The following is a 20036-nucleotide window of genomic DNA, read 5'->3' on the forward strand; positions in this document are numbered from 1 at the left end:
GAAACAAAAATCCAAGTCTTTTATAAACTTCCACAAAACTTGTAAGTAGATCCAAAGTTTAGAGGTAGTCCAACAGAGTCATGCAACATAGAAAACTGACATCTAGGATTAAGACCTAATTCGTCAAAATCTTACTCGCTACATTTATAGCAATTCTCTCCATCCAGCTCTTCAGGTTTCACAAAGAGTTCCAGAGCTCTGCTAACAGACGAAACCGCCTAGAGCAGCGAGAAAGAAGAGCGTAAAGTCACCGTAATTCAGAATTCCACAGACATACTAGTAGTTTATAAGAGAATCTTACTAACATACTCAAGCGATCTACTAGGAGCACTGTGAAGAAGGAGGCAGAAAGAGCATGCTCAGCATTGACCTCACCTGGAAGGCATTTGACTTTGGAACAAATACTTTTCCAGTAGCCTAGACAGCATCTACAGTGTGCTTTGTCATCAATACTGGGGACAAATTCATCAGTCTAACAATTAGATGTACATTGAGGTAGAACAACAAAGAAGTATGACAGCATTATAATTTTTGCAGAAAGAGAATTCTTTCCCCTTAAACCCAATGCAAATGTGGAGACTATTTACATGGGTTCCACGGAAGGACAAAGTCCAATCCACTTCCTTAGCATCACCAAGCTCTTATGTTTTAACATTATATGTGGTTTGGTTTTTTAAGTTAAACAAGTTTAATTTAGAAAGTTATGCATGTACTTAAACATCATGAATTATATTTAGAAAACATATCACAGAATCACAGAATTTTCTAGGTTGGAAGAGACCTCAAGGTCATCGAGTCCAACCTCCAACCTAACACTAACAGCCCTCCACTAAACCATATCCCTAAGCTCTACATCTAAACGTCTTTTGAAGACTTCCAGGGATGGTGACTCCACCACTTCCCTGGGCAGCCTGTTCCAGTGCCTCACAACCCTTTCAGTGAAGAAGTTCTTCCTAACATCTAGCCTAAAACTCCCCTGGCTCATCTTAAAACCATTCCCCCTCGTCCTGTCACCAGGCACGTGGGAGAACAGGCCAACCCCCACCTCGCTACAGCCTCCCTTGAGGTACCTAAAAAGAGCGATAAGGTCGCCCCTGAGCCTCCTCTTCTCCAGGCTGAACAAGCCCAGCTCCCTCAGCCGCTCCTCGTAGGACTTGTTCTCCAGGCCCCTCACCAGCTTCGTCGCCCTTCTCTGGACCCGCTCAAGCACCTCGATGTCCTTCTTGTAGCGAGGGGCCCAAAACTGAACACAGTACTCGAGGTGCGGCCTCACCAGAGCTGAGTACAGGGGGACGATCACCTCCCTAGCCCTGCTGGTCACGCTGTTCCTGATACAAGCCAGGATGCCGTTGGCTTTCTTGGCCACCTGAGCACACTGCTGGCTCATATTCAGCCGACTGTCCACCATCACTCCCAGGTCCTTCTCTGCCTGGCAGCTTTCCAACCATTCCTCTCCCAGTCTGTAGCTCTGCTTGGGGTTATTGCGCCCCAGGTGCAGGACCCGGCACTTGGCCTTGTTGAACTTCATCTTACCTTTATATCCAAAGTGATATCAAGAAATGCCTCATACGTATCCGAAACTGCTTTGCAATTCAAGCACTTCACTGGAAGCAAAATATAAATGCTTAACATTATGTGAAGGAGACTAACTGTCCAAATTCAAGTTGTTGACAGATACTACTTTAGACAAACTACAGACTGCTTTACTACCGACAAAAGACACAGATCAGTTCTAAGGACAGGAATATTTTTTCAAGTACCTCTCGATCTTAGAAATCCTCCAAATATTTGATGAATGATGGTGGTAGCTTGAGAAGATCTGTCCAATCTGGAAATAAATTATAATCAGACCTCAGAAGATTTAAGGCACAGAGTTAACTCTTCAAAGAGTTTGATGAAAACCAAGGATGATGTAGACTTGCGTTGCTGATAGTAAATAAGGCACTAAAAGGTGCTAGAGATCATTTCTGAGAGTAAATAAAGGACTAGAAGGTGCTAGAGAATGTATGAAAGTGAACTTGTTTATGCTTACTCGGTGCTTCCGTTCAAGCACGCTTCCTGCATAGCATCAACAGTATAGCGCAAGAACTCGTGTGCGTCTTCTTGACTGCCAAAACGGAAATGTTGTCCTATTCCTAAATAAGAAGATGATAGTATTGACCTCATTTAAAAATGAAATCATTCTTGTATTTCTAAAATCTCTCTTCATTGGAGTGTTAAAACCACTTAGACACATCAAATAATTATTTGAAGATTACAAGCTATCGAAAAGAAACACATCTGAAGCCACTTACGACTGAGATTACTGATAACATGCGTGGGCTCGATGGCATCAACAGTGCAATGCAGGGCCTGGTTAATGTGAGTCTCCATCGTGCACATCATGCAAAAATCTTGTTCACGACCTGAAGAGTGAAAGAACAAAGCATCCCAGTCCAGCGAAATATCCAGAACTACAAACATCTAAGTACAATTTAAACTATAGATACAATATCCACACTCCTTGCTACATTCTATTCTCCCAAGATGCCAATGTCCCAACAGTCTTGTAACACTTCATTTCACACAACTTTACAGAAGAAAAATATCCACTAAGCCTGTATTCAAATGCATTTTGTGAAGAGAAATCTAAAAGACTACTGCAAAGTCGCAGTTGTAAAGGCTGACAGGAATGTGAACTCCACAGGCTGCAAAATGTATTACTCTCTAAAATTACTACTAAATGCATTACTGTCCAATGCACTTCATTATTCCCATGAAGCAATAAATGATCCTTTAATAAACAAACAAACAAACAAACAAACAAATAACTAACTAAATAAACCATGGTGCATTAATTGCACTCCATATGCTATTCGGAGCCCACTGCTAATACAGTGCTCAAAGCCAGCTGCTACAGGTAAAATCAGGCAAATAAGCTTATCTCACAGAATCACTGCTGTTCTTTCACCTTCAGAGCTATCCAACAGGTTCAAAATACTGTTAGGAAGTACTCACATGACTGGCTGTGCTCAAGAGAAAGCATGTAATTGGCAAGTGGGGGTGTGTAGGTCAAACACTGCAGAGTAGCATTAAGAAAACATGTGTTGCCAAGATTGTACAGGCCAACTCCAACACTTTGTGTTTCTCGCCAATCCGTACAAATCTTCTCAGGTGGAAAAAGAATGCTCTGTGGCGGAGCAATTCCATCATTAACGACTGCAAGAAAGTTAAATTTAAAAAGAGATTTTGTTTGTTTGTTTCGAAGAAAGGTATTTAAAAAAATACTATTCTGCAGGAGCTAGCTACAATCCAAACCAAAAAAACCTATTGCAGACAGCTTTAATACCACCAAATTCAAATTGGCTGGTCAACACAATGTTTTGGGGAAAAAAAAAAAAAAAACAACTTTAGTCAACCATTTTAATTTTTCTAAGGCAAGGCTAACTGCCATTCTGTTTGTAGCACCTAATGCCAAGTTCCTCTCCATCTATAATCTTTAACCTGATTAACTCAACTACTGTTTTTTTCCTTATTATAACTTAAACCACAAACTTAGACTTGAAATTATACGGTAAAAACGTAAAAACTAGGAACTAGGAATGACGGTACCCCTACAGATACCAGATTTTTTCCTGAGCAATGTTATCCTTCAAAAAACCTGTGAAAAATGGAAGCTGTGAATAGCAACAATCAAACACTTTTCTTTGCAAAACAGAAAAGACATGGAGGAATCTGTGCATTACAAAAAGCTCCCCATATTTCTCTGTTGACTGTAAATATATCAAAATTAATTTCTGTAACATCAGTCACTTCAGTTGCCTTAGGGGATTCGTTTTTGAAGTCTTTGTTCACAGTAGTCCCCTTCTCTATCAGTGCAACAAGTAAGAACTGCATTTTCTACTTTTGCTTTGAAGAAAATGGAGACAGGATAAAACGCACACTTACTTAGATCTCTTGGGGCAAAAGCCTTAGATTTTTCAGATGATCTACAGTAAATAGCACCTCCACGTCCTTGGGCCACAGAGACTTGGCTTGAATCTTCTGCAGGCACTATCCGGCCCCAGTTGGCGGTGCGTGACATCAGTATTTTAGGACTTGGTTTCTTGGATTTGACAGACCGCCTTGAAGAGGGCTTTTTAGGCTTTGAAGATTTGGGCTTCTTAGCTACGGTCATTGTTCACATCTGCAACAGAGACAGAAGTTCTGGTTGACGTAAGACTATCAAGAAGCATTCCAAGAAGAAAAGAGTAACGGAAGTCCTGTCACTTAATCTCAAAGAAACAGCCTTAAGAACTAAATCGCTGGTATGAATGATTTAAAAAGAATCCCCAAACTAAACACACAAAGTGAAAATTTCCATCTAAACTCTATCAGTATTACTTTTCGCTTCTGCAGAACTAGTGGCTGATGCCATTTCTTTCCCTTCCGTAGGATTTTAATCCATTACAACTCTGGAGTCTTTTTAATATAAAAATGTAGAAGACATTCTCTGAGGGGAATCAGTTATTTATTGATTTCAGGAGTTGCGCAATTATCTGTTAATTAGTACCTATGATCTAATAGATAATTGTTGCAATTATCTATTGCTGGCATTAGTAACGGAACACTATTACTTCACTGCCTGCCTTTTTCTGTTTCGTCTGCACAAAGGTACCCAGAACTCACTGCTACTTTTCTTCTGTCTTTCCAGGGCTCGCCCTCTACCTCACTGTCTACTGCACCAGTCATGAGGGGTTTGTTGTGATTCTATAATGAGCCTAGCTTTTAAATACACCTTTCATGGGCGTCACTTGGTGATAGCAAGTTAATCTGTGAGGGCTCCTCAGTCTACATCATGCGGTCGCTTTTTCCAGGTGAAAAAGCGGAGCCGTAAGTGGCAGTACACCAAAGCCCTGGCATGCTGAGATCCAAGAGGAGAGATGTTTGGCCCTCCTTTTCACTCCTGGGAACCATATACCTCAAAACCCACAGAGGATGGGCTATATCTCAGAGAAATCTTGGGAAAGGAGAGCATGAAGAGCATGTTTGCAAATTCATTTCTCCCTGGGCTTCTTCTGCTTCTCCAAGAAAGACGAGTTTGAATATAACTTTGGCAGCAGTACTTCTGGTGTTTTACTCCTACCACATTTAAAACTCCTACGACAAACTGAAAAGTTAGACTAAAAAGCAGCTCTTTCCGTTCTCCTTTCTAAAGTTGCACGCTTTCCTCATGCAAAACAACAGGGGAATGTAAGCTAGAAATGGAAATGCTGAATGTAAAACAAAACAAAACAAACCTCAGCCCTCCAGGACAAAAGCCAATAACTGCTACAAAGTCCTTTTTAAAATGCTGATTAGGTTTCAAGGTGATACCGCTTTAAATAAGCGTAGTTGTGTGTCCATAGGCAGAAGCTGAATAATGACAGGATGAACTTCTATACTTCATGTTTTGTTACTGTCTTACTGTAGCACACAGGGACTTGTTACCTTTAGGGAAACCACTAACCTCATGGAGGGTTTAAAACATAAGCTAGTTTGTTATACCAAAATGACGGAGAGAACAAAGCATAAAGTGCTTTCAGATTTCTAGCACGCCTTGATTGCTGTCCATTAAACTTCAGACACGTTAAACAAAACACAGTAAATAAGAAAACTCCTAGTCCCACAGCTGGCAAATTGTGTGCAGAGGTTGTAATTAGAACTTTTTTGCCTTGACGTTTTACATTTAAAATTGATTTTAAATCCATTCTATACACACTTTCCATTCCTGAAAAAACAATACGCAAACCTGACAAATGCATTTACATGAGAAATGAAGTCGTCCTTGTCCGATTGGAAGACTAAGGTGACAGCTCCTGGGCTCAGGGATAAGCAACCGATCTTCACCAGTGACAGCTCCTTTTTTAGGATTGAAAGGGAAAATGTTTCAGCAACACATTGGAAACATACTTAAGGGACAAGAAACAAAATCAAGACTGCAGTGAGAAGGAGAACAGAAAAACAATACTGGGGGGAAAGGAAAGGAAAGGAAAGGAAAGGAAAGGAAAGGAAAGGAAAGGAAAGGAAAGGAAAGGAAAGGAAAGGAAAGGAAAGGAAAGGAAAGGAAAGGAAAGGAAAGGAAAGGAAAGGAAAGGAAAGGAAAGGAAAGAAGAAAAAAAGAAAAAAAGGGAAGGGAAGGGAAGGGAAGGGAAGGGAAGGGAAGGGAAAGGAAGGGAAGGGAAGGGAAGGGAAGGGAAGGGAAGGGAAGGGAAGGGAAGGGAAGGGAAGGGAAGGGAAGGGAAGGGAAGGGAAGGGAAGGGAAGGGAAGGGAAGGGAAGGGAAGGGAAGGGAAGGGAAGGGAAGGGAAGACCTTGATCTAATCGCCTTAAGCGACTAGGCATCATAAGCACACCTCCATCCCAAAAGCTACCCGCCTCCAAGGTGCAACCACCCCTCACTGAGCACGCCCTCGGAATTTCTCAGAGCCTGTACCTTTAAACGCAAGTGAGATCATTTCTACCAAGCACAACCAAGATATGCATGACTAAAGTCACTCAAGCTCCACCTTAAAGATAGAAAATAATATCAATTGCTTTAAGAGAAAGGGGATGTTAGGGAAGATACTATCAGGAAGGATTCCTTCTGACATCACTCGACAGGCTGAGCCTCTCACTCCCCCACCCCCACTCCATTGGGACGCCGTGGGGTAAGATCTGAACGCTTGCTTATACCAGGCGTCTCTGTGGAATCTTAGAAATCTCTAGAGTTTTGATGCTTTTTCATGTCTTAATACCTAGGCTGTGTACCTGTGCATTTCATGCATGCTAGCTTGCTTTTGCAGACAGTGAATTTATCACTGACAATCCAAAGAACCTGTGTACCTGTCGCCGTAAGAAATTGCACTTAATTGCATTCTTCCTAGCTGTGAGAGTTCTCCTTGAATGCGACTAGAGCGAGGCCGTACTGCGTTGCTGGTGAATCCGTGACCGTGATAGTTCAGCACCCTGAATCCGACGGGACCCATGACGGTCAATCGGCTACACCCCTTAACGCGACACTACTAGAGGAAGAAGATGACAGGGCTTGCATGCACTGCATTAGGCTTTGCATGTGAAAACACCCCCAAATAATTTCACATGCATTTAACGTTTTTAAAGGGAAATAAACAGGAAGGTGTAGTCTCTCTGTAAGCTACAGCCCTACATAGTTAAGGCATCAGCATTCATTCCTTTGCTTGATAGCAAAGTATGAACATACAGAAGAGTTAAATATTTTCTTTGCATTCTTAAAGGCGATTTTTCAGACTTGGGCTTCAGTTGTTGGAGTTGAAGAGATCAGTAGACATCCTTACTTTTACGTTAAGACCAAAATCTTTATCTAAGATTGTGTTATCTAACGCAACTAAACTCCCACCCCCACATGTTTTTTTTGTAACTTCGCAATGATCTTGCTGCAGTCCCACTCTGATGGTCTTTCAGTAACATGCAAACTGCCGTGGCAGATTCTGTTACAGTGCTTTTCTATTGACAGTGTGCATAACACTCAAGGTAAAGCCCCTCATTTCGCAGTGGGGACATGAAGTGTTTCTTTGGACCCTGCTGCTTCTGTTAGTACTCATTTTTTCACAAACTTGTTGAACCTGAGCCGTGCCTACCGAGCCAACGAATGCTTTGATGACACAGTATTTTGTCAAAGCAGTTTTGCTTCTTGGAGCTACAGAAGCACCTCTGGCTACGTGATAGGGAATTGTGCTGCATTGGCAAAACCAGACTTAGCTACAGACTTACAACACTTGCTAACTCGATCTATTTCAAATCTCATTTTAACTTTAAAGGACGATCAGTTTTGTGGCTCCTGTCTTACTAATTTGCCTTGTTTTGCATGGAAGGGCAGCCTGTGAATGTTTTGCTTTATTGCATGCTTCAAAAAAAAAGGCTGAGGAAGAGACTGGAGGAACCTTTTCTATTCTATGGACTTTCCCCCGAGAGTGTGGAATTGCAGGCTACTTGGATGAATGTTCGAATATGAGTAAGGGAGCAGACCTCAGCCAAAGGAGGTGGAATCCTTGCTTAATAGTAAGTAGCAGTGTGGGGACATCTTTGCTTACCGGGAGCCGTTTAAACTCTTCATAGAAACAAAATAAGCTGGACATCTTATGTTTGGAAAGCAGTACGGTTACACAGCTGCTAACATAATGACTTGAGTCTACTGCTCTGCAACTTCAGGTTTTGTTTTCAAGAAGTGCATACATCAGTTTAAGCTTTGGACAAGGAGATTTGCAATGCAAATAGTGATAAACCAGAATCAGCGGCGCTGACGAGTGTAATGGTGAAATGCAGCAAATCAAGTATTCCTGGAGAAATGTGAGATTACAAAACTAGCAAGCCATGAAGCACTTTTGTTGTTGTTGCTGTTGTTGGTTGTTTTTTAAATCAATTCTTATATGCTGAAATAGCACCTTCAAGAAAATCTGTTTATCTAGCCAGGTAACGGTGTCTCCCTGTAAACAGGAAGGAAATGCCAGGAGCAGCCATACCTCTTTGCTGTCAAAATAAAGAGCAAGTCGAGGCCAACATCATGCCATAGTGCAAAGGCTTGCTAAGAAAGATCATTCTAAGAGGTCTGCAAGAAAAGATGACTTACTTTGTCATAAGTTTGTCAAATAGAATGGACGAGTTAGTAGTCGAGTACCGACTGTGTCCGACTCTACAGCTGCGGCGCAGCTCCAAGTCCCTGTTTTCTCCGTGGACTCGTCTCACAGTTTTTGCACCACCTCTACTCCTCAATGTTCTGGTGACTGAAACGCAGAAACAAAGGATTTTGAAACAGTGAAGATGGGATTCTCCTTATTTCACCGTTGCTCTTGTAAAATGGAAACAGACAAACAAAAAAGGCACCCTGAAGTGGATTGAGTTTTCTTTACATTTCAGATCAGAAGTTGGTGTCACAACCACTGCATTCCACTTCTTTATCGCTCTGCACGTTTAAACTGTCTACTTAAAACTGGGACCTGTAGGGAAATTTTTAAAGAGGCTGAAAGCTAGCCAGACAAAAACAAACGTGCAACTTTTGTTCCATGCAGGAGGGAAATCTACTCCAGTTATTTCTGTCTTGGAAAAGTGAGAACAATCAACACCTTTCTCTAAGGTGTTTTCACTCCATTCATGTCAAACTGTATCTAACAGTGCTCAAAACAAACACTAGGACATTGCAAGCCTCTTCCTAAGAGGTGTATGTTTGATTACTCTGTTTATGCATGCAGCACTTCCATTTCCTGCATTAGGATCTAACAGCTCAAGGAGGGAAGAATCGTTTCAAGAGAAACACCCAAACACCACATAACTCAAACTCGTGCTTTTTAGAAAAAAGCCTGCCCATTGTTTGCCATACAGCACCCTTTGGCACAGGTTGGTTGCTTGCACTGTCATTAAAAGAGCCAAGAGGACAAGGGGAAGGGAAGAGCTACACCACTGTGCTGCTAGGATCACAGCTAAGGTTTACTTTTGTGCTTGCCAGCTATAAAACTAAGTTTGAACTTATCAAGTATCGATTTACTTTGCACAATTAGAACAGTTTGCTTTGTGCCTACCAAGCTGCAATTCACGCTGCTCCCTCCCCAAGGAATTCATAAAATCTCCTATTTGCACCTACCTCTCTTCACAGAAAAGTCACTGAGGAGTGAATTCAGCTGACTACAGAAGGCTTTGGGGCCAAATGAAAGCCATGGAGTGACCAAGTGCCATCCTCTTCAGTAACCAGCGTAAATAGGTATCCCGCGGACTTACAGCCACTTACCTGTGTTATATTCTTTTTTTCGTTCCAATTTTGGCTTTCTCAACTGCCTACATTAAGAAAGAGGACAGGGCAGAGAAGGGAGAAAAGACTTGTTGTATTAGACCCATCAAGGATGGGAAATTTCACCGTGTTTACAAGCCAGTGCTCCATGGTATACAAAGAGAAGCCTGTAGGCCTCACGCAGGATCCACATCCCAAGTCTGTTGCGTGCCATATACACGCGGTTCTGTATGTACCCACATTTCCTAGCTTGCTCATGTTGAATTCTCAAAATTATGAGCAATAGCACCCAAGTGGAAAAGATACATGTACTGGTTAGGACATGTATCCTCAGTTAGGACAGAGTTAGTTCTCCTCCTAGTAGCGGGTAGATTGCTATGTTTTGGCTTAGAATGTGTGAAAGGATGTTTAGAAGAGTGCTGATACCACCCCGATGTTTCAATTGCTGCAGAGCAGTACTTACAACAAGCCAAGGACCTTTCGGTGTCTCACTGTCCTACTGGCGATCAGAATCGGCGCACAGCAACAGCTGCGAGGGGACAGACTCAGGATGGCCGACCCCAACTGGCCAAAGAATTCTATGCCTTATGGCAACACGCTGCACCATGGATAGGGCGGGGCAGCCAGGCTGCTAGGGGTTATGCTGGGCATTGGTCAGCGGGTAGTGAGCAACTGCATTGTACATCACTTGTTTTGTACACATTACTAGTAGCAGTACTATCATCATCATCATCATCATCATTATTATTTTCCTGTCTTAATAAACTGCCTTTATCTCAACTCGCGGGCTTCACTTTCCCATTTCTCTCCCCCATCCCAGAGAAGGAGGTGGAGGGTTGCAGAAGGGCTGTGTGGTGTTTAGCTGCTGGCCGGGTTAAACCACAACACCACCTCAAAGGGGTTGGGGAAAAAAACACATTTTTTTAGAAAAGCAGAAGACTTTCACTGAGAAGAGGGATGCTAGTTTTAAGGTACTGGTACGCCATCAGCATGCTCATAGGCCTCTGCTGATTTTAGCCGGAGGTTTATCAGGCCACAACTCACTGCACATGCTTTCTCTCTTGCTTTTCAATCTACAAATCGAACAGAGATTGAACATATAGAAATACAGTACCTTGAAAAGCGTCTTCTCTTGACATTTCCCCTCAGTATCGCCATACTTTCTTCAAAGCTGGAGACTGAACACCGCAGGATGCTTTTGCTCATTGTTCTTAAACGGTGTCCGTTGAAACATTCAATACTGGGAGAAGAATAATCCTAGGGAAAGAAGGAAGCAAGAATATATTTATGTGAACCACGTAGATTCAGATAAAGAAATTCTGCCTCACGCAAGTTTAATTGACCCTCCTGACTTGGTAGTGGGGCAACTAATGGCAGGCAGACACTGAAACACTGCTGTGCTCAAGAGAAACCTGGAGAGAAAAAAAAAAAAAAAAAAAAAAAAGCTTTCAAAACTAAAGCTTCCCTCTCCCCACCGTTTTCTTGTGGATAACTTAAGCTTAATATCCTTGGCAAAAAGATATTGCAGCAAAACCTTTCACATAAACTTAGTGTTTCGTGAAAACAAACAACAACAACAACAAAACTATAAATTCATTTGGAATTTTTTTCAATAAATTCAATTGGAATTTAAATTCAAAACTTTAAATTCAGTTGAATTTAAATTAAAAAAATAAACTAATTAATTTAAATTAAAAAAATTAAATTCAATTGACTGTTCAGAGGAACAGTCAAGCTTGACATTATATATCCTAGAATTAAAATCTAGTTTGAGTTTTTCTCCCATCTCCAGACCTTGCTAAAGATGCTTATTAGGAGCTCTGTCAAAAAAAGTGAAAGGCTTGTTATATCAAAGCTTCGAACCCTTCTTACTGCCCTTGACCTTCTTCACATTGCTGCTCCTACAAGGGTGAGTACTATCATTTTTAGTATGGGAGGGAAGCTATGATATCCTTGAGTGGGGGGTCGTTCAGTTTAAAAAATGAAGTTCCAGTAAGAGTACATCAAATGAACCAACTTTCTTTGAACTTTAATTCATCACTATATTGAATGAATGACCTCTGGATTTCTCTCTCCCATTTGGAAGTCAATTTGAAAACAAAATACCTCTGCCATAAAGAGCCAGGCATCAGAGACACCTGTTGCACCTCAAGAACAGAGAAGGTATGAACGACAAGAGCAGTGGAATAAAATGCAACTTGCCATTAGAAATGGGTGTACTGGCATCTACAGGTGCCGCTGGCATCTCCTCATTTTCATTACTCTCTTCATCTGGTTTCTCGTCTTCAGTAGCAGGGTTCTGCTGTGGTGACTTGGAGTTGTCGCATGGAGCACACGCTGCAGAGGTGCGACCTTGCAAGAAAGAATAGATACCAAAGATCTTCGTCGTGCATTTTCAGTTACAAATGCAGAGACAAGTCTTCAAATTCTTAGCGTTAAAGCACGTACCTCTTTTCTCACAAGATTCTTTAATTTGTTCACAAAGTCGTACAAACTCTGTATCCATTTCGTTCCTCACCATTGAATATGCAGTGTCATGCAAAACACATGCGCTGTGACGATCTGAAATTTTAGACTTTAACTGAATGTTGTCTACCAACCAATGAAACTGTTTTGATCACAGAAGAAAATTGCTTTCTTCATAGGTTGGTTCCGAAAGGTTCTCTCAGTGAATATTTTCAGCATAACAACATCGAAGTTAATTAAAACAAAAGCACTAGTTCCTTGGGAACACTTATATCACAATTCCATGCCCAAGTAGCAAAATGATAAAATATTTACAATGTGGTAAGAGATGTTCTCTGTGGATGTCCAAAATCATCTAATCCATCCGTAGTCTATTGTCCGCACACAGCATTTATCCATCTATATGTTTGACAGATTTTTTCAACTAGGGCTAAAAAGCACATCCTCACCTGTAGATCTTTGATCCGGGTAGTACTCTAAGGCATTGTTACAGATTAGATCGATGTCCTTCAGCTAGTCTCCTGCAGCGAGGTACTGGCGCGAGTCAATTTGAGTCAGAACTGTTGAAAGATCCATCGGCTCTTTAATCCTTGTGGCATAGTCAGGTACCTGCAGATCAAATACAAGCATTCAGAGGTTTTCTTAACCTTGCACACTGTCTACCAAAATTATTCTGAAAACTTTAAATAAACGACTTCCTAAAAACTCTGAACATTTGCGATGCATCAGAAGATGCTGAAATTAACCAGTTTGCTTCTCAAAAATGGAAGGGCTCTTTCATTTTTCATTAGAGCGGCTAGGAGAGGACAACAAGAAGTAGGGAGGTCAGAAGCACGTGCATGGTAGAGAAGAAACACTGAGGGTGGGAGATTCATTTCTCTTTGCTTCAGAAAATCACAACAGTGAAAGCTGAGCAAGCCATCTGGCATTCTCTTTGTTGTCGACATTGAGGAAAAGGTGCATGAATTGCACCTGTGAAGTACCTATTGCAGGCACCTACTTTAGAATGAGATAACTGGGCCCTGAGGTGCTCATTTCTGCCCTCAGACCAGAAGAGGAGCCTAATGACCAGTTCAGATGAGGACATATGTATCTGTCTAGATTTTTCACAGCTCAAGAACCTAGGAGAAAAGGGGAAGAAAAGCCAGTGGATGCCCACAAGAAGAGGACTTTGCTGATCCCCAGGTATATTCAAGTTACATCTGTCTTTGAAATACACGCCCCTAGTTTAGGCTTATCTCATAAATTAAGGAGAAAAAGGCATCTAAGCAGCCAATTGGAGGAAAACGAAAACACACTGCACTTATGGTTGATTCCTATTGAGGAGTTCCAGATGAAACAGAGAACAGGATCTCAAAACTTATTTTTACAAACTGCTGCTCCTATTCCTGTTCCCACAGGAACTGACAGTCCAATAAAGGGCTTCAGACTTCACTCAAGTAGTCCTGTAAATACTGTTTGTAATTATAAGGAAAGATCTCTGTGCTTTTCAGTGCTGTGACACGCCTACGTATCAAAGCCTTTTCACGAGCAAACTGTGTTGGCATTTGGACTGGCTTTTTAGAACGAAACCAGGGCTTTCAGCGAATAATCCCATAAGAGACATTTGAGAGTCAGCAGAAGTAAAAGCACTGCCTCTGCTTCTTGCAAAATCCTTACAGTGCAGCCCTAAAAACAAAGTTGAACCTTCCCCAAAACGCTGAGAAATACGAACACTGAGAAGTTACAGACACACACGGATCAGCACTACTTTACCTTCTGTGGGTCAACGGGCTTTGCAAATTCCCTGAAACGTCTGTCAGTGGCAAGTCTGCAAGTAACGTCCCTCAAGAAAATTCTAAGGTCACGCAAGGTATCCTTCTCTTCCTCCTCCAGGATCTTTACTTCTTCCTCTTGTGGCTTCTGAGGCTCAGCTGGTGGTGCTACAGGCACAACTTCCAATGTCCAATCAACTTCAATTCATCAGGAAAAATTAGCCAATTTACAGTACTCAAATACAAGCATATGACAAATTACTGACAGAAAATGACCAACAAAGCAAAGCCCAAAGAGCTAGTAACTTCGATAGGAAAGTTTTAGATGTACTTCTCATATCCTCCTCACCTCTTTTCTTTACAGGAGGCTTAGCCACTTCATTTAGAAGTAGGTCCTCAAAAAAAGATGCTCTCTCTGCCCTACCAGGCAACTCAATATTGCACACTTCTCCAAAGTCCTTATTAAATAATTTTTGGATCTAAAGCAGAAGGAGGAGAGACATTTCAGATTTAAGGCCACAAAAAACTCATCTTCTATTCCAAAAAGACGAGTACCTTTTCAAATTAAGAATAACCTGAAGAACACAAACTGAAAAAAGTTATCTTCCTGGCCTTAAAAGGCTACATTTTCACAGGCTGGCACGGCAAATTCAAATATCACCTTTAAGAATCACCTGTAGAATTAAAGCTCGCTGAAGGGATTGTACGCTACACTGATAAAGTAATGGCTTTCACCACATCCAACAGCGCCTCCTTTGTATTTACTTGCCTTGCTGCAGCCTTTACTTAGAACCTTTATGGCTATAGAGGGAAGAGAAAGGCTTCAGCAGACAAGTGAGGGCTTTTTGCTGAGTTTTTATTTCTCTACCAAAAGGTGTCTGAAGTAGCTAGTACCTCTACGTCTTCCTCCATTTTCAAGTTCTAGTATTAAAAGGTAGGTGAGGAATTTCACTACTTATTTTAGAAGGAATTTACAGCCTGTACAAAAACTTCTGTGGGAACTCAAGCACTTTCAAAGCAGTTGATAATAAACACGGCTAGGTAAGACCCGTTCTCTTCCCCCAGTGACTGAGACCAAATCATCAGAATGACAACAGCGTGGTCCTGTTTTGGGCACCTTCCCTTAATGTAAACTCTCAGAAGTCAATGAAGTTCTGCACCTACTTTTACTACAGTTTATTTAGGAATACAACTAGAATTCGATTCCAAAGTTACTTTAGCAGAAATTGGAACTCAGCTTTCCAGCTTGGAAAGCTTTGGCCTATATGAAGAAAGAAACTGATTTACTTATTTTTTTTTTTAATCAAAGTGTTTCAATTCTCTACTAAATTGCATTATTAGCAGTTTACCCAACATAGCATGGAATGGCAGACTGTCAGAAGAAATCTCTTCAGTAAAAACATCCTCTTGTCATTTCAAGCACTTCATATTCTTGACTGAACCACTTTGTAGCCATCAGAATTATTGTATTAATTTATTATTTGCATGTGTGAGAAGGGGGTGAAAGTCACTTGCTTGACTCAGAGAAAACCTTAAGCAGATGCTTTCACAGTATTCTTTTTCTCTAAGCAAATTTTAAGTGATTTGTTAGGGTGCCTGAGTAATAACAGCATGCATTTAAGAAAGCACAGCATTTTGATGCTGAAAGCATTCATAAATTACAAGACACTGAAGAAATAGTAAGGAAAGTATTGACAAATACCTCTTCTGGGAGATCTGAGTGACGTACATCAGACGGAGCAAGCAGCAAAACTGGCAAAAATGCTGGAATGTTACGTAGTAGAGTTAGAAAAGTAAGTTTCAAGGCAGGTCCGGCGTTGTCCCACCATAAATGGATATCTGGGACATAAATTGTGCTTGGTGCTGTCTTCTGAGCATTTCGGATCAGCTAGTGAAAAGGAAAGCTTGCGTAAGAAAACTAAAACACGTACAAGAACCTGTTAATACATAGCTACATAGCCATCTGACTGCCCCATGAAATGAAACTACGCGAACAGAGTGGCAAGCATCCTTTCACATAAGGAATTTCTCTGTGCACCCTTTCAGATTATCAGTATTCGGAGAACTCTAGTCAGAACATGGGAAGGATATATTCAGGCAGTGGCTAGACACCGTAGCTATATGGCCACAGCCACAATCATCGCATAACAAAGAAAGGAAATGTCTCGCTTAAGGTACACATCAGTATTCAGTCGTGTAACATGTCTGTCCTTACTTGTATGGCTCTCAAACGTTTCCACTAAAGGTAAAAATATTTTAAGGTAGTGATGCCAAACAAGAAAATGGATTTCCTGCCTAAAAGTAAAAACACCAAATCTGTTCATTTTTTCTAGTTAAAACCACATCACCGTGCAAATGAAGTGTTTTCTGAATGTTAATGCTTTTATTGCACATACTGCAACAGCACAAGTTGTGTATGTCCATGCGAAAACAAAATAAACAGAAGCCCCAAACCTTGGTTGCCTTACTAATATAATTTAGAAGAAGCCTACAAAAAGTAGCCGACATGCAGTCTGATACAGAGCCATCTACTGGGAGCACACAGTCTTAGGAGGCAATGAGAACTACTTTCTGGATCCCAGTGACATGAGCAGCATTTCTTTCCACAAAGAGATGTTTATTAGCAACACCGCCCAGCTTCCTGAGCTGCTAGCAACAGCCTCACTGTAAAATTGGGTATGGAAAATGTCGACATGTACAACATCCAGATTGTTTGTGGTGCTGTCTAAAAGAAAAGGGAATTTTCAGACAGAAGCAAACATCCCAGCACATTAAAACAAGGCCACCTCCATTACCAATTAATTTTGCTCACCTTATTTGCAACTCGATTGATCCTTTACATACAGTCAGTGAATCCGATGAGAAGAAAAAGAAAAAAAGGTACCTGTCCGCAGATTTCTTCTGGCGATGCAACGTTTGTAAGCAGAACAGAAAGGTCCAGGGTGTGAACCGGAAACTTCTCCAAAACGTGCAACACCACGGGTGCCACGTAAGAAACCTGGCCGTACCCTTCTTTTCCTACTATTAGCAGACGGGGCTGGCATGATGTTGGTTCACAGAAAGCACTCCTAGAACAAGAGTTAAGAAAACAAGCTTATAAATGAGGTGCTGAATAGACACACAGATGTTCCAAGTAATTTTCCTATAGACTTTCTTTTCCCTCCCCAAATAATCCAAATGGCAGCGCTACATTAAATACATGTAAGATTTCCAGTTAAGTTATTCAGTCATTCCAATTGTTTCACCTTCTTCCCTTTGTTTCATCTTCTTCCCTTGTGTTTCCTATTCTTAACTAAACCAAGACTGCAAATTAATATCCCTGCAATCTTGCTTTACTACTAGGAAATAAATTGGTGAGGAGCATTTGTTTCCCCACTACAATCAGGCTGTACCTTTGCTGGCTTAAATCAAAGATGCTAGAGACTTAGCCTTGCTCTAGAGGACAGAAAATCTTCTGGAAAGCACAGCAATAGAAATGGAGAAAAATAACTGATCCAGCTGTGACAACATGATCTAACTTTCCAACTGTGGGCTTGCATGACTTCCATACTAAAATATCACAAGATTAACACAATCTATCTTTCTTTACCTGCTGAAACAGAGGCATTTTTTCTCTGGTCCGTTAGGCATTCCATCTTTTAATTCATCTCCAGAAACCAAGGATGCATCGTCATCACTGTCAAACATATCATCTTGTAAAATAGGATTGAAATGCTCTGAAAGGCAAAAGAGGTTTGTTAACTTTCCTGAATAGCCTTTGTCTCTTTCTCTTCCATTAATACAGCTTCTAAATCAGTGCCAAAACCCTTTCTTCATTTGAGAGCACACACTGAAAGCTATTTCCTAGAGTTCAGCCCACCACAGATCTAAGGAGATGGCACAAGGCCATACAAAGCTCTACTAAGTCCCACTGATGTGTACGTATAAGGTATGCTACTCTTGGTGATTTTTTTCTCCCCCTTAGAATAAAGGAGATTACGAACAATTTCTGCAGTTGCTAAATAGATAAAAAAAAAAAAACAAAAAAAAAACAAGACCATTTCTTTCTGGAGGAGGTTCCCACAATGAAAGCACGGGGATAAAGGATGTGATGGCCACAGAATTCCATTCATCTAGTAAATATCAATGCTAATTGATCTCACGTGTATAGTACGATCCACAAACATTTAAATTAGGAGACTGGTTAAAAATGATGATAGCTAAAACAATATTTAGCTTAGACCAGTTATACTTGTATCCTGGTCCTGACATTCTTCAGAAAGGAATTAGAAACATTGACCTAGAAATGCTTCCCCTCCAAAGATCTGAGTTTTGATTTTTTAAAGAAAAATAGGTGCCTTATACTTCAAACCTCAAGTCAACCTCTACAAATGCTAATTATCTTAGCTGCCCTCAGAAGCAGGATGCTTCAGTAGAGAACGCATCGTCCTTTACTGTGTATTGAGTCATTCAGAGCTTCCATTTGGCATTTCAGTTTCGAATCCACAATAAAACCTATGCGTTATATTCCAGACTTGCCCAAAAAAAAGACATGCACATGCAAATAATAAAATTCTACCACCATTATGTCTGAAAGGTTTAAGTTGATTGCACAAACCACAAGTTTTTGCTTTAGCAGAATTATAAAGAAGTGGATGCTGTGGTTATACCTTGCTGTCGGTCCTCCTTTAGTGCAAGCTGTGCATGCGGGAAGATCTTCTGCACAACTTGTAAAATATTCTCTACTGATCTTTGAAAAAGTGGCTTGAAAATGGGTGATAGTGCTTGTATGGGTGAAGCCTTGATCCGGTTTGAAGCTGGAACAACCTTCTTCATAGCCATGAAAAAGTCCTTTGCTTTTATTTTAATAGAATTAACATCTAGCTGCAATTTCTCCCTACTTGCATAAATCTGAGGATAGCATCGGCGTAAAGAGCACAGCGCAGCTTCAGTACATAAAGATTTGATATCTGCACCACAGTATCCTAACAAACAAAAATCAAACGTTACATCAGTCAAGGCCCAGGTTTACAACATGCAACATTTAAAGAATTTGTAATGCCAAAACCAAACAGCTTAACAGGGAATTCAAAGTGCTACCACTCTGCAGGGAAGTTTCATGTTGCTCACTGCCTGATATCCTGCGCTTATGCAGCTGAAGCAGACTCCTCATCAAAAACTATACTCTTGAGGAAGATGCCCCAGAACCATTTAACGTTCTCAGACAACAAGAGGAACTACAACAAAGAGTAAATAGATGAAAGCATCTCACTCAGATTGCTATGAAGGCGTGCCAGCTGCCTCGTTGACTACTTGTGCAGCAAGGCACAAGAGCATGGGTACTGCCTGGTACAAGCTAAGGTTCTTTACAACTTGGTCACAAGCAAGAATCCGTTTTGGTTTCAGTCTTACCAATGCATTTCTCAGCAAGTTCATCTAGCAACATGTCCGGTGGCTGAGGGGTCCAGTCACGAGTATGAATCTTGAAAATTTCTTTTCTAGCCTGGAGGCAAAATCATTGCATTTTAGCTTGTCCCAAGTTTTCCTTAAAAATACCAACAAGAAACAAACAAACCAAAAGGCAAACAAACAAACAACAAAAAACAAAACAGTCCTCCCTCAAAACCTCTCATCTATTAATACGCTTTTCTTACTTGCTCAACTTTCAAGTATTTTACAGTTATTTAATATACACTCTGCATTTTCAACCAGGAAATTGAATATATCTTATTTGTTATACTGAACTTTTTCTAGGAACCTACAGTGAAAGAAAAGGCATTTATAGCTTCAGTAACAACTTTCCAAACTACGAGACCTAAGGACCCAGACGAAAATACTGCCATGAAAAATTTATCCAGAAACATTTCTTTGCTGTCCAAAAAACTTCTCTAAAACTTAGCAAGCTTTCATTGGGACAGTCTCATTACTTCATCACATTTGCTTTTCAGTCCATAATTTCACAGAAAGCACTTCTGGCACAATGCTTCCAATTGCTACAATTACTATAAAGAAGAAAAGAATTATGACTCAAACTACTACCTCTGAGCAGGGGCACAATCAAATGCAAACACGTCCCCTATTCATTCATAAGCGAAGGATTGA

At 40.8% G+C, this 20036-nt stretch overlaps 1 protein-coding gene across 1 annotated transcript in view; it reads right to left on the minus strand.

The window, feature by feature from the left end:
• The window catches only part of LOC309890804 (ubiquitin carboxyl-terminal hydrolase 42-like), a gene marked incomplete at both ends in the record, with an annotated part of 50054 nt that extends 30674 nt beyond the window's left edge, over positions 1-19380 (minus strand). The window contains 5 exons of the mRNA XM_082785207.1: positions 136-218; positions 1534-1604; positions 1761-1828; positions 2033-2135; positions 19347-19380. Of these exons, the coding sequence (XP_082641333.1) occupies positions 136-218; positions 1534-1604; positions 1761-1828; positions 2033-2135; positions 19347-19380 (359 nt within the window). The remainder of the gene's footprint in view (positions 1-135; positions 219-1533; positions 1605-1760; positions 1829-2032; positions 2136-19346) is intronic.
• Between the last annotated feature and the right edge of the window lie 656 nt (positions 19381-20036).

The sequence above is a fragment of the Aythya marila genome (genome assembly GCF_965140915.1).
Source record: "Aythya marila genome assembly, contig: HAP1_HAP1_SCAFFOLD_262, whole genome shotgun sequence".
Taxonomy (NCBI): Eukaryota; Metazoa; Chordata; class Aves; order Anseriformes; family Anatidae; genus Aythya; species Aythya marila.